Source organism: Bufo gargarizans, chromosome 6, assembly GCF_014858855.1.
Source record: "Bufo gargarizans isolate SCDJY-AF-19 chromosome 6, ASM1485885v1, whole genome shotgun sequence".
Taxonomy (NCBI): Eukaryota; Metazoa; Chordata; class Amphibia; order Anura; family Bufonidae; genus Bufo; species Bufo gargarizans.
In genome coordinates, this window is record NC_058085.1 from 83,450,574 (window position 1) to 83,463,661 (window position 13,088).

The window sequence follows — 13,088 nt, forward strand, 5'->3', positions numbered from 1 at the left end:
AGTAATGCTGGGTATGTCTTCACATCACTCTTGCGTGGAGAAATGTGAGTGCTCAGACTGTATCGTCATTGTACTTAGAGCCTTTTGACAACTCTATACGTACTTTATAGAAGAAAGTAAAAGGAGTATTTTTTTTTACCCTGATGGGGAATGTAGCGTATGAGATAATGATGATGAGATTCTGTTGGTGGGTATTGATCACAAAGAGCTGTTTCATCACCTTTCACTGTCACGTCTCATGTGACCGAGGTTTGTGCAAGTGGATAATAACTCTATAGACGTCACCCCCCCTCTGTGTTTGATCTCCCTCTTCCAAGCACCCCATTCTCCTCCTACCGGGGGTCTCCAGGTATATAAGAATGTGGTTTTAACTTGGATACATTCAAGCACATCTGCTGCCACATATTTCTGGTGCAGTGAATAACTAAGCAGCCTAAGTACCCGGAGAAGAAGAGAGAAAATCACCGCGGCTCAGAATGTAAGTAACTAGAACACTTCAGATGTATCTGTCACTTTATACGAAATCCTAATTCTTGCATGATTGTGCCTTTTGGGGAAAACAACAAATAGAATTGTGGAATCTGATTTAGAGTAATATTTGTAGCTACGTCCTTGGCATAGAACACCTCACCTGGTCTCTGATAATGTATGTAGATAAAATTATGACAATCCATGATTTTTATCAGATATAAAATGTATGGGACGAATGGGGAATGTCTGAATGTAGAAGGCTTGGTTCAACTGTGAATATCTGAACTGTAATGGAAAATGAGGCATTACAAATGAGTACTTTTTTAGTACTAACTGTACTAATAAGCACAACTAATACTATAGAGAAGCATCAGTGAGACAGAACTATATAGCTTATGGTCCTGTAAGACATACAAATATTCTTATTGTTCTGTTGGGCTTTAAAAACAAATCTGTCCACAATTACCACCTACAAATCAGATCACCATTTAAAGGGAACCTATCATATTGGACTGCTGGCAGCATGTTATAGAGGAGCTGAGCAGATTTGTGAGATCATTTTCAGTTTAACTTGTAGTTTATTCATTAAATTTTCTGTTCTTTCTATGCTTAGGAGTCCAGTGGGCGGTCCTAATCAGTGATTGACAGCTATCACTCTATGCACATTCATACAGGGAAAGCTGTCAATCATAGAGTGACTCCACCCACTGGACTCCTAAGCAGAGATGTTTTGTTCTCACAAAAAATTATATCAAACTGCTTAGCTGTTCTATAACATGATGCTGGCCGATTGAATGGTCTTTTTAAGGTGACCGGTTCCCTTTAAGTAGGGCAGGGTGCATTCACATCACCGTTTAGCTTTCTGTTCAGAAGAAGAGGATCCTGTAAAAAAAAACGGATCTTGTTGCATCAGTTGTCACCTGTTTGAGCCTTTTCAATCTGAGATCCGTTTTTTTAGACTGGAAAAAGTCCGGCATGCAGTATTTTTTATTTCTGTTTTTTTACAGGATCCTATATTTTTTTTTTCTCTCTCTCTCTCTTCTTCTGACGGATCAGAAGAATGGAAAGCTAAACGGTGACATGAATGCACCCTTATATGTCACTGAGAGATATCAGATGATATCAAGGGTGAGGATTTACTGACTTATTGTAAAATGGATGGCTCTGTGCTGCTTTTCTGAACTCCATGCCTTAAAGATGTAAAATTGGAGATTTCCATATTTCCCAAACTGTTGCCTCAAGTTCCCTAGAGGTCTAATGAAGCTGTATAGCTCCCAAAGACTTTGCGACCACATATGTACCTGTTGAGTTACACCTAAACAGAGGTTGTCCCAACTGGACATTAATGGCATATTGATGGGACTTGCCATAAATGTCCGACAGGTACAAGTCCCACCTTCAAGAACCGTGAATGGAGAGCAATCCGTGCGTGAGTCCCATAGCAGTGAATGGAGAAGATGCCACACAAGCACAGCATGCTCTGCCTTTACAGCGAAGCCACGTTCTTGAACTGGGAGTGGGTCCCTTTCAGACATTTATGGCCTATCCTATCTATGTTACATACATGTCCACATAGGACTGACCCTTTCGAGGAGCACATTATATTGCTAGTAATGCCTGAAGGATGCACTTTTGTAAACTAATGATTTCAGGTTTCTTCCAGGCATACCATGCAGAGGGAACGAGCGAATGCACAAGGCATTAAATGCAGGTTTCCGTGTAGAGCGCACAGTCGTGGTTACAGATGAAATCTTTATGAATCATGGCAATGGAGGGGTTAACAACAGTGGTATTCGTAAGACCTCCATCAAGTTCTGCTGGCTACAGAACCTCGCTTTATCTCTCGTTCCAAGAACACGCGTCTTGTTGATATCGCTCACAGAATATTAGTCACTATAGATAGGAGCTTTTGCAATTATTTTGTAATTATTCCAACAATCTCTTTGAGAATCTCCCACACATCTGCTTTTGTTTCTCAGGGTGATGCACAGATTCCTGTATCTTGTGTTGCTGCAATTTGGGTTGTATGTTCACTGCTATTTGATGCATCCAAACTACAGGTAGGTAATTACCTGTCACTGGGTAGTAATATCACCGGCGTGACTTTCTCTAAATGGGTATTCTTCCTTCTCAATCCTAAACGTAAATGGCGTAGATGCTTCATTGTCCATGGTGTGGTGGTAGGATCAAACCCTACGCATCTGCTTAACTTCTCATTTGGTGCCAGGAGGCATACTCTGGGCATTAAGAGAGACTACATATTGGCACAAATCAGAGTAATAGGCTTAAAAATTCTATTTGATGCCCTCCTGCCTTATCTAAATATCCTGGCCAAGGTACAGCGTCTTTTTTGGCACCCTCTGTGCCACCCAGGACACATACCTCGTCATCCCCGTATCAGTTCACTACCTGGTACGCAAAGAGCATTTCCTTCTGAAAAAAAAATGGTCTCAAAACCGACAATGGCGACATTACAGTGAGAACTTACTAAGCGGTAGAGCAATTTATGTATATACTGTTCTCTCCCCACCCTTAGGGCACACGACTGTGTGCTGGCCAGGCCGACAAACAGCCAGTCTGCAATATACGGGCCATAGACATTTTTGCACCGCATCACGGCTGCGGACCCATTCACTTGAATGGTTCTGCAATCCGGAAGGTCTGGTGCGGAACGGAGGCACGGAACCCAACGGAAGCACCACGGAGTGCTCCTGTGGGGTTTCTCTCTGTGCTTCGACAACGCGAAAAAAAGTAGTGCATGCACGGATGGATGGACGGATCACGGACCCATTGAAGTCGAGCAACGGCCGTGTGCATGAGCCCTCAGACAAAAATGTAAAAATATTGCAGGTTATGGGTACTAGATTTCTGGAGGTGGGATGTCAATCCAGGATTTACTCTGCTATATTTGGATTCGGGAAGATATATATATATTTTTTGTTAATATGGGGAAATTCTGGAGTTTTTTTGCCTTCCTCTAGATCAAAATTGTCGGATTATAGCAGAGGCGTAAGTAGAATTCATAGGGCCCCATAGCAATATAAGATGGGCTGCCATCTTGTGTCAGGAAATTAAAACAGCAGCATGGCAGCAAAATTTAAAGGACATTGATGGTATATAGTTAGGATATGTCACCAATGCCAGAAAGGTGTGGGTCTATTTATAGAATGGGACCCTGGAAGTGAGCAGGGAGAAGCCACACATGCGCAGCCACCCTCCACTCATTTGTATGGGAATACCGAAAAGAGCAGAGAGCGGTGCACCCTCTTTCACTTTTGGGGGCCCATTTAGGAGATAAGTGCGGGTTCCAGAGGTGGGACCCGCACCTATTTACAGAATGGGACCCCCCAAGTGAGTGGAGAGCAGCAGCACATGCGCGGCCACCCTCCATTCATTTCTATGGGACTACCGAAAATAGCCGAGAGCAGTGCGTGGTCCTTCACTTTCGGTGGCCCATTCTGGAGATAAGTGCGGGTTCCAGAGATGGGACCCACACCTATTTACAGAATGGGACCCGTGAAGTGAGCAGAGACCAACTGCACATGCGGGGCCACCCTCTATTTCTTAATATGGGACTGATGAAAGTAGCCAAGAGAGGTGCGCTGTCCTTCAATGTCGGGGGCCCATTCTAGAGATAAGTGTGGGTTCCAGATGTGGGACTTGCACCTATCTGACATCGGTGGCATATCCTATGTCTCAGATGATGCAACTTCTTTAATGTTTTTTCTGGAAGTGGGATGGTATATTTATCTGGACAGGGTATATGACTATTTATCTGGATACTGTATGGCTAATTATTTTGGCGTTATATGGCAATATTAATCTGTCAGCATATTGCCCTAAGGGTACTTTCACACTTGCGTCAGAGGATTCCAGCAGGCAGTTCCATCGGCAATCCGGACGCAAATGGATGCATTTGTCAGACGGATCCGGATGTGGATCCGTCTGACAAATGCATTGAAATACCTGATCCGTCTCTTCGGTGTCATCAGGAAAAACGGATCAGGTATTTTTTTTTCTTCACACATTTAAAGGTCTGCGCATGCGCAGACCGGCAGAACGGATCCGTCAATGCAGAAATTAATGCCGGATTCTGCATTCCGGCAAGTGTACACGCGGCATCCCCACTGGTCAGAAGCTTTCTGCAGTCGCCAGGTGGAAACAAGACAGTGGACGGAGGTGGAAGCAGAAGGCTGTAGGGGCTGTGCTGGGTGCTGCAGCTTAGCTCCCATTCACTTCAAGCTGGAGCACAGTTTTTCCACTTTCCTAATTGGTGCGGGTCCGTCCATAGAAACTACTAACAGCTCTAATTACACCGCTGTGCAGGATAAACGCAGGTAACACAAATTTTTTCGGAATCGGAACTCAGATTCTGCCTGCAAGAGAAGACGGCTGAGCTGCAACACAATCCCTTTAACCTAAATATGAGAAAATGGGCATTTTTTTTTGTCTTACTTTATAATACAGAAGGCAGGTATATAAAACATAGTAGGGGCTCATTCAGACGACCGTAGTGTTCTGCGGACCACAAATTGCTGATCCGCAAAACACGGACACCGGCCTGTGTGCGTTCTGCAATTTGCGGACCACACATGGCCTCCACTGTGATAGGAAATGCCTATTCTTGTCCACAATTGCGGACAAGAGTAGGACATGCTCTATCTTTTTTGTGGGGCGGAACGGAAATACAGATGCGGACAGCACACGGTGGGGGTCTGTCCTAATTTTTTTGCGGCCCCTATTGAGATGAATGGGTCCGCACCCGTTCTGGAATATTATGTATTGTGTGAATGAGCCCTAACTGAAATATTTTATCATCACCAACTATTTTATTATATTATAACCATTTATTATAACCATAAAACAATGCTGCTAAATAAAAAGAGCAAAGGATAGAGATATCGGACCATCTACCCCGTGAATTGCATCAGAAGGACAATTATGTCAGGAGCGACAGGTTAAAGGTGGAATTAACTCTCCGAGTTTTGCCTTTGATTGCTCTGTGAGCTAAGTGCATCCTCACCACGCAAGTCACAGTGTCCTCTCCTGGTCCATCTCTTCTGACCACTGTTCCTTTCATCATCTGCACTGATCTGCAGAAAGGGCAATCAAATATTATTATGTGAAACTATGGACAGTTCTCCATCATTGAATCCAACAGCATATGCTTCAATCATATGAAATATAGATGTGCCTCATCCAGAAGTACTCTGACATGTTATTCCACTTGGTTCTGACATTAATATATACTTCCTGTCTTATTATTGCATTTTCAGTACTTAATTATTATTATATTTTTTTTACCATCATATGGATACAGGAATTGTATTACTCTGTATACCTTTAAATCCGTGACCACCATCATTAAAGAGTCTCTGTATTTTTACATAAATTAAATTCATTTAATAGATAATGGTGTAAATAGCTAATTTCTAAATCACTTCATCTGTCTGCATCCACCTGGAAAACATTGTAAGGTCATGGCCACTAGGGGTCTCACTTCCATCTAATTTGTCAGACAAGATCCTGAGCCTGATAAAAGAACTGCTTCTACACTGCTTTTGAAGATTATAGGAGCGTCCTATCCTATGTGTCTGTAAGGCCCCTTTCACACGAGCGAGTATTCCGCGCGGGTGCAATGCGTGATGCAAACGTATTGCGCCCGCACTTCTGCGTTGCGTGAAAATCACATCATGTTCTATATTCTGCGTTTGTCACCCATAGAAGTGAATGGGGCTGCGTGAAAATCACATCCGCAAGCAATTGCGGATGCGATGCGTTTTTCATGGATGGTTGCTAAGAGATGTTGTTTGTATACCTTCAGTTTTTTATCACGCGGGTGCAAAACGCATTCAATCTCACCCGCGCAATAAAAACTAAACGCGATCGCATACAAAACTGAATGAACTTGCTTGCGAAATCGTGCATTTTTCACTGAACGCATCCGGACCTAATCCGCTCACGCTCGTCTGCAAGGGGCCTAAGTCATATTCCCCCCCGTCCCCCCCTTAATCTGCTCTGTGAGATAATGGGAAGTAAGAGAAAGGACGTCAATGCACTAACTATTGACAGATTCCACAGAAGGGCGATGACCCCTGCTTGTGAGAGAGATGCATCTAGCTGTTCCGCTGAAGAGGGGAATAATTAGGGCTCGTTCACACGACCGTGCTGTTTTTTGTGGCCCGCAAATTGCGGATCCGCAAAAAACGGTTGCCGCCTGTGTGCCTTCCGAAATTTGCGGAACTGAACAGGAGGTCCATTATAAAAATGCCTATTCTTGTCCGCAAAATGGACAAGAATAGGACAGGACTCATAATTTTTGCAGGGCGGGCCACGGAATGGAGCAACGGATGCAGACAGCACACAGACTGCTGTCCGCATCTTTTGCGGACCCATTTAAATGAATGGTTCCATATACGGACCGTATGCGTAACGCAGAAAACGGTCTGTATACGGAACGCAAAATACGTTCATGTGAACGAGCCCTTAGGCTGATAATATATGAGATATTTCTAATTGGGATAAATTATTGATATTTTTATTGGTATATGGTTTGACAACCATTTGGGGAACGTGTTGCTTTGGTGTTCATACTCTGACATGTTAGGAATCAGGACCCCCGTCAGGTGTCCTTTTATCTCCACTATGAAGAATACTTTGGTACTACTGAGCAAATGTGTCACGTAATAAACAGAACATTGCTAGGGGCAGTTATACATGGACGCTCAGGTTCTCTATAACTTCCATTGCAAAAATGCTTAGGGTGGAAGTAGAGGTGTGTTCTAGCTTCTGTATTTACCCGTATATATTGGGAAGGAAACTTACAACTCCCATCATGTCCATAGTGGCTGTTTAGAGTACAAACTTGGTATTATAATTTATCCAAATGCCCCCCACCCCCTTAATGAAGGTTTCTACTGACATACCCTTAGTATTTACAATTACACAATACACCTTTTATGTCCGCTCTGCAGTTATGACCAGACGTCGAAACCCAGCAGAAATGTAAATCTTCCAGTGCTGGAGAGACGCCCCATACAAGACTGGTCACTCGACGAGGCCCAGGGATTTGTTCGAGGTCTTTCAGAGAACAGGTGAATTGAACCATACAGTATAAGGGATGGGGGCACCATATCTGGCCTGTATCATTTATGCATCATGTTTAGAGTTTGGTGTCTTTCCTGTAGGATGGAGAGACACGTAGATGCCATATTCACTAACACTTACAGAAAATTCCTGGGACAAATTTCAGCGAGGCGATACCTGCAAAACATGATGGGGAAACGACTAGGGTAAGTGGAAGAGGAGGCTGCGGATTAACTGTTCAATGGCAAGAATTTCTAAGACCTTCTCTCTCCATACAGACGAGATGACTTACTTTACCCAAGTAATGGTCAGCTCAGTGAGAGGACCCTGAGAGACACACTTGAATCACTGCTGATGAACCTGTAAGTACATACTACAATATCATATTAATGAGGACCTGTCACTTCCTCACTGAAGTGGAACTAGCTGCAACCACATCATAGCTGACTCCTTTGAACTGTTAGGTGGAAGGTCTCCATTGCTCAATGCCAATGGCACTTCACCTCAGTCATTGAGTGCTGGGGACCACCCACCTGACATGCACCTAGTTGCACTTCTTTGAGGACACTATTGGTCCTCTCTAAAAGAAAAAAAAAAGATTTATCGATTAACTAGGAAACAGTAACTTAAAGGGAACCTGTCACTTAAAAAACGCATATATAAAACCGCCAGCAGTACCTCATAGTAGCCCCCAGTCTGTTAATAATCATATGTTTGATCGGTTAGTCTGATGCTTCATAGGTTCAAAAAACAATGTTTTAAGCGCCATCAGAGCTATCTTGCCGGCCAGCTTGAAGTCAAGAGGGCAGCGGCTTCCTTGCTTCAAGTCAAGGTAAGCACGCCCCCTAACCGTCCCCTTTCTTGTTAGATTGACAGCCTACAGTGCGGCCAGGATTGCATAAATCTTGCGCATGCGCGGTGCGCTCCTTGGTAAGGTGCGATCCAGTCTACGGCTGTCGCTGTTAGCTGGGTTCCAGTAGTGCACTGCGCATGCGCGAGACTTATGCGATCCCGGCCGCGTAGCTACTATGAGGTAATGCTGGCCGTTTTATATGCGTTTTTTAGGCGACGGGGTTTTATGGTTCTTTGCACATACAAAGTAAAAGTGGTTGATCGCACATAGACAGGACCATAGATGAAGGCACAGAGGTCCTACAAGTAGGCCGCATAACTTTGTGTCACAACAACCTAGCAGGCAGTTAAAGAGTGCAGCTCACGATCCCCGGGGGTGTGCACGACTGTAAGCCGTGGACAGTAGGAGTAGATTCGGGGTATATGAAACTTCAATACTTTTTTGGTACATAAGCTACACATTTCTGGGCCGTATTGGTCGCTTTGCCATGCAGACCCCAGTAAACATCAGAACAGGAGTAGCGGATGTTGGGAGTAGCTATTCTGCCATCAGTAGATGACACAGAGTTAAGGGGCCCCCTTGATACTGATGCTAATCTGTGCTGCTGGGGGAAGGGGGGAGTGCAGGACAGAATCGGTCTCCTCCTCCTTCTGGTAGCTGTTAATATAGTCACTTCTTACTACCCCTGCAGGTCTTTTATTAATATTATTATTTTATGCACTTGTATAGCGCTACTATATTTCGCAGCGCTTTACAGACATTAGCATCACTCGGTCCCCAATGGGGCTCACAATCTAAGGTCAAACACGGGGAGAACATACAAACTCCATGCAGATGTTGCCCTTGGTCAGAATCGAACCTAGGACCCCAGCGCTACCCTTTTCAGCTATAATGCTAAGCTACATTATAGACTCAGCCACTTTCCTAAAGGTCCATTCACACGTCCGCAATTCTGTTCCGCATTTGTGGACCCATTCATTTCTATGGGGCCACACTATGTGCTGTCCGGATCCGCACTTCCATTCCCGAAAAAAATAGAACCTGTCCTATTCTTGTCCGCAATTATTATGTTCTGGCGAAGTGCAGTCCGCAAAATGCGGAACGCACATTGCCGATGTCTGTGTTTTGCGGATCCGCAAAACACATACGGATTTGTGAATGGACCCTAACAAGCAGGGCAGAAAGCCATTTCTGTTAGGGTGCCTTCACACACTGCGGATTTGGTTGCAGAATTTTCCATGACTAAAAAATCTGTTTCATTCACCTGCATGGGGCTTGCAGAAATCTATGTGCTTGCCGCCCCATTCAAATGAATGGAACAGATTTTTTAGTAGAGTAAAATTCAGCAACAAAATCCACAGCGTGTGAATGCATCCTTAGCTTGCTCTGCAATGAACTATGCAAAACCTGGTTGTGGAGAGAGTGGCTGACCATGCCTGACCAGCAGCACGCAGCTCAGGAGATGGACAAGCATGTTCTTATACATTTTGACCAGCAGGTGGTGCAATGCTATGTGAATATCACTGTTCTTCAATGCATTATTGCATTATTTTTTTTAAAGCATGTGAATGGCAAACATTGTTTATTTTATATGATCCACACAATGAATAAATTTACAGTCATTTGCTAGAAGTCTTCTGTGGATAATATATAAATAATATCTTTCCCTTACGTCCTAACCAGCAGCAAAGTGGGGGAGTTATCCCCTGTGAAACTGGTAGGACAGGTGGAATTTTTATTGATTAAAATTGCTACCAAGACAATTAAACAATTAACCTACCCCCTATAAAGGGACGCCCGCCCTTAAACCGGGGCTTTTATTTTTTTTAATCTGTCCTGTGGACAGGTTTAGGCGCTGCATGTTACCTTTTTTGATTCGTTTGCTGCTAAGTTCTTGGTCCTTGTGGCCATTTTTTTTCCTAGGTTCTGCTGGGTTGCGGCCTCTGCCGCAGTTAGATGATAGGGGTCTGTTGGCACCACTATATCCCGGCAATATCCCCCTGCATGAGCCCTCTCAGGGCGTAGCCTGAGATCGGGTGAGTGAGCCCCCAGCAACCCACGTTGGAGTGGAGGCTCTGCCTGTATTCGGCCACGGTCCCGGCTGCCGCGCTCGGCGCTTCACTCGCATGCATGCCATACCCGGAAGTGCGTCAGATGACGATTTCCGGGTCAGCAGTGCGCGTATATTCGGCTCCTATTTTAGCTGCGCTTCGGCCCCTGGTGTGCCTAATTTGTATTGTTGCCCCAGATTTACACGTATAATCGGGGAGGGGGGGGGGGGTCGCATTCTGTTCTTTTTATAAATAAAGTAGTGACAGTGGGTCACTTCTGGTGGGGGGAGGGGGCTATGGTATACCCTCCCAATTTGTCTGCCGCTCTATGCTAGGTCCCCACTTGTGCTGCTGGTTAGGATGTAAGGAAAGCGTTAATTTTAACGTAAATTTGTTTTCCCTTAGTGCTAACCGCAGCACACAAATTTCCCACCCTATTTTTGTTTGTGTACTTGCTGATAATGCACTGGTTTAAGGGTGGGCGTCTCTTTATAGGGGGTGGGTTAATTGTTTAATTGTCTTGGTAGCAATTTTAATCAATACAAAATTCCACCTGTCCTACCAGTTTCACAAGGGATAACTCCCCCACTTGTACTGCTGTTAGGACTAAGGGAAAACAAATTTACGCTAAAATTAACGCATCACACTTATTATCATATCAACAGAAAAAACTCAGAATCGAGGTCCCATCAGCCATTATAGTGGTCCGTGCAGATTGTATTTTCAACGTAAGGCTCCTTTAAGAAGATGCGTTGTCATTACCGTGGTGGAATCCAATACAATGCTTGTCTGAAGCAAGTGTTACGTTTCCTGTGCAGCTCTCACCCTTCACTTTTTTCCACTGGGGTTTGTTTCACGTGTAAAATAATTTCTTTGTTAAATAAATAAAAAACGGTTTATGAAGACGTCTGTTTTTTTTTTTTCCTTTTATGGTTAAAATGAAATATGTAATTATTAGCTAAAATCATGTCTTTAAAGGAACACTAGGTAAAATGACAGAGGTCCGAAGGATGTCCTGCATCTCTCCTGCGAGGCTTGTACATCAGTGTTTTAGTCAGCGATTTCCATCAGTGACTATGAGCCAAAACCAGGATTGGAGCCTCCACAGACATAAGGTATAAGGGAAAGATCTGCTCCTGTTCTGTGTTTAGAGCCGGACCTGGTTTTGGTTTAAAATCACTGATGGAAAACACTGACGTGTGAATGAGGCCTAACACAAGAACACATCGTATTTGTGTTCTCAGGAATGTCCCTTTAAAGGGGTTGACCGGTTTCAAGAAGAAGTTGGGACTACTCTGGTGACTGTCCTGTAATAAATAATAGATTATTATTTACCTGACAGATTGGCTGCAGTGGTGACGTCATGTCAACAAACTGACTGCTGCCGCCAATCATTGGCCTCAGTGGTGCACTGAACAGGCCAGTGATTGGCTGTAGCATGGTCACATGTTGTCGATACAAAGTGCAAACAGTATGTTCAAAATCTTTGCTAATTAGGATAAATGTACTTTTCAATGCACATACAGATTAATGTAATGGAAGGGGATGCTTAAGGGAACATAGAGCCAGTGACATAAGTTATAGGACCCCATAGTAATGATGGATCTGCGACTACAAACAGGAGGCTCCTGAATAGTTTTATGTATTTTAACTGTATTAGGCTGTTGTCCCTTTCCCCTAATTTACATAAACCTGATTTATGTCTGTGTGCCGAGTCTATGGACACCTGTGACATGGAAAATTATTTTTTACATGTTAATGGTTACCTTGAGTGAAAAAGTTGCAGTCTGACTTTTCATGTGTCCGCCCATAATGGATGTATTACGCCCTATATGACTCCACTCTGCAGACTGACTTGCATGTGCTTTCCTTAACAGCAACAGCCTGCGTAAGGCTACTTTCACACTCGCGTTTTGGACGGATCAGTCATGGATCTGCAAAAACTGATCCGTTACAAGAATACAACCACATGCATGCGTCAACGGATCTGTTTGCATTATCTGTAACATAGCCAAGACGGATCAGTCATGAACTCTATTGAAAGTCAATGTGAGACGGATCTGTTTTCTATTGTGTCAAAGAAAACGGATCCGTCCCCATTGACTACATTGTGTGTCAGGACGGATCCGTTTGTATTATATTTAAAATAGCCAAAACGGATCCGTCTTGAACACCATTGAGAGTCAATAGAGGACGGATCCGTTTTCTATTGTGCCAGTGAAAACGGATCCATCCCCGTTGACTTACATTGTGTGCCAGGACGGATCTGTTTAGCTCAGTTTCGTCAAGTGGACAGCAAAACGCTGCAAGCAGGGTTTTGGTGTCCGCCTCCAGAGCAGAATGGAGATTGAACGGAGGCAGACTGATGCATTCTGAGCGAACATCTGGAGCACCGAAGCTTGCTGATCCCTGATCTAATGTATAGGTCAGGTCCAGCAGCAACACCAGCTAAGTACATACTCTGCCGAAGCAAAAATGGTAGGAAACTGGAGATTTACAATCTGTGCAAAGGTGTCAAGTATGGGATCATACCTGATCCTTCATAAAAAAAAAGCAAACTGCCAATGATGAACTACCACATTATTCATAACTCGTCTTGTACATAACACGCTGGCTTGTAGTATAGT

The 13,088-nt window shown here is 43.9% G+C and overlaps 1 protein-coding gene across 1 annotated transcript; it reads left to right on the top strand.

Annotated features, from left to right (window-relative positions):
* The first annotated feature begins 380 nt into the window (after positions 1-380).
* LOC122939778 (somatoliberin-like) lies at positions 381-11,295 on the top strand. Its single transcript, XM_044295899.1, has 6 exons — positions 381-478; positions 2,451-2,531; positions 7,446-7,565; positions 7,659-7,763; positions 7,836-7,919; positions 11,127-11,295. Coding segments are annotated over exons 1-6 (429 nt in total). The 5' UTR covers positions 381-476; the 3' UTR covers positions 11,164-11,295.
* Positions 11,296-13,088: the final 1,793 nt, after the last annotated feature.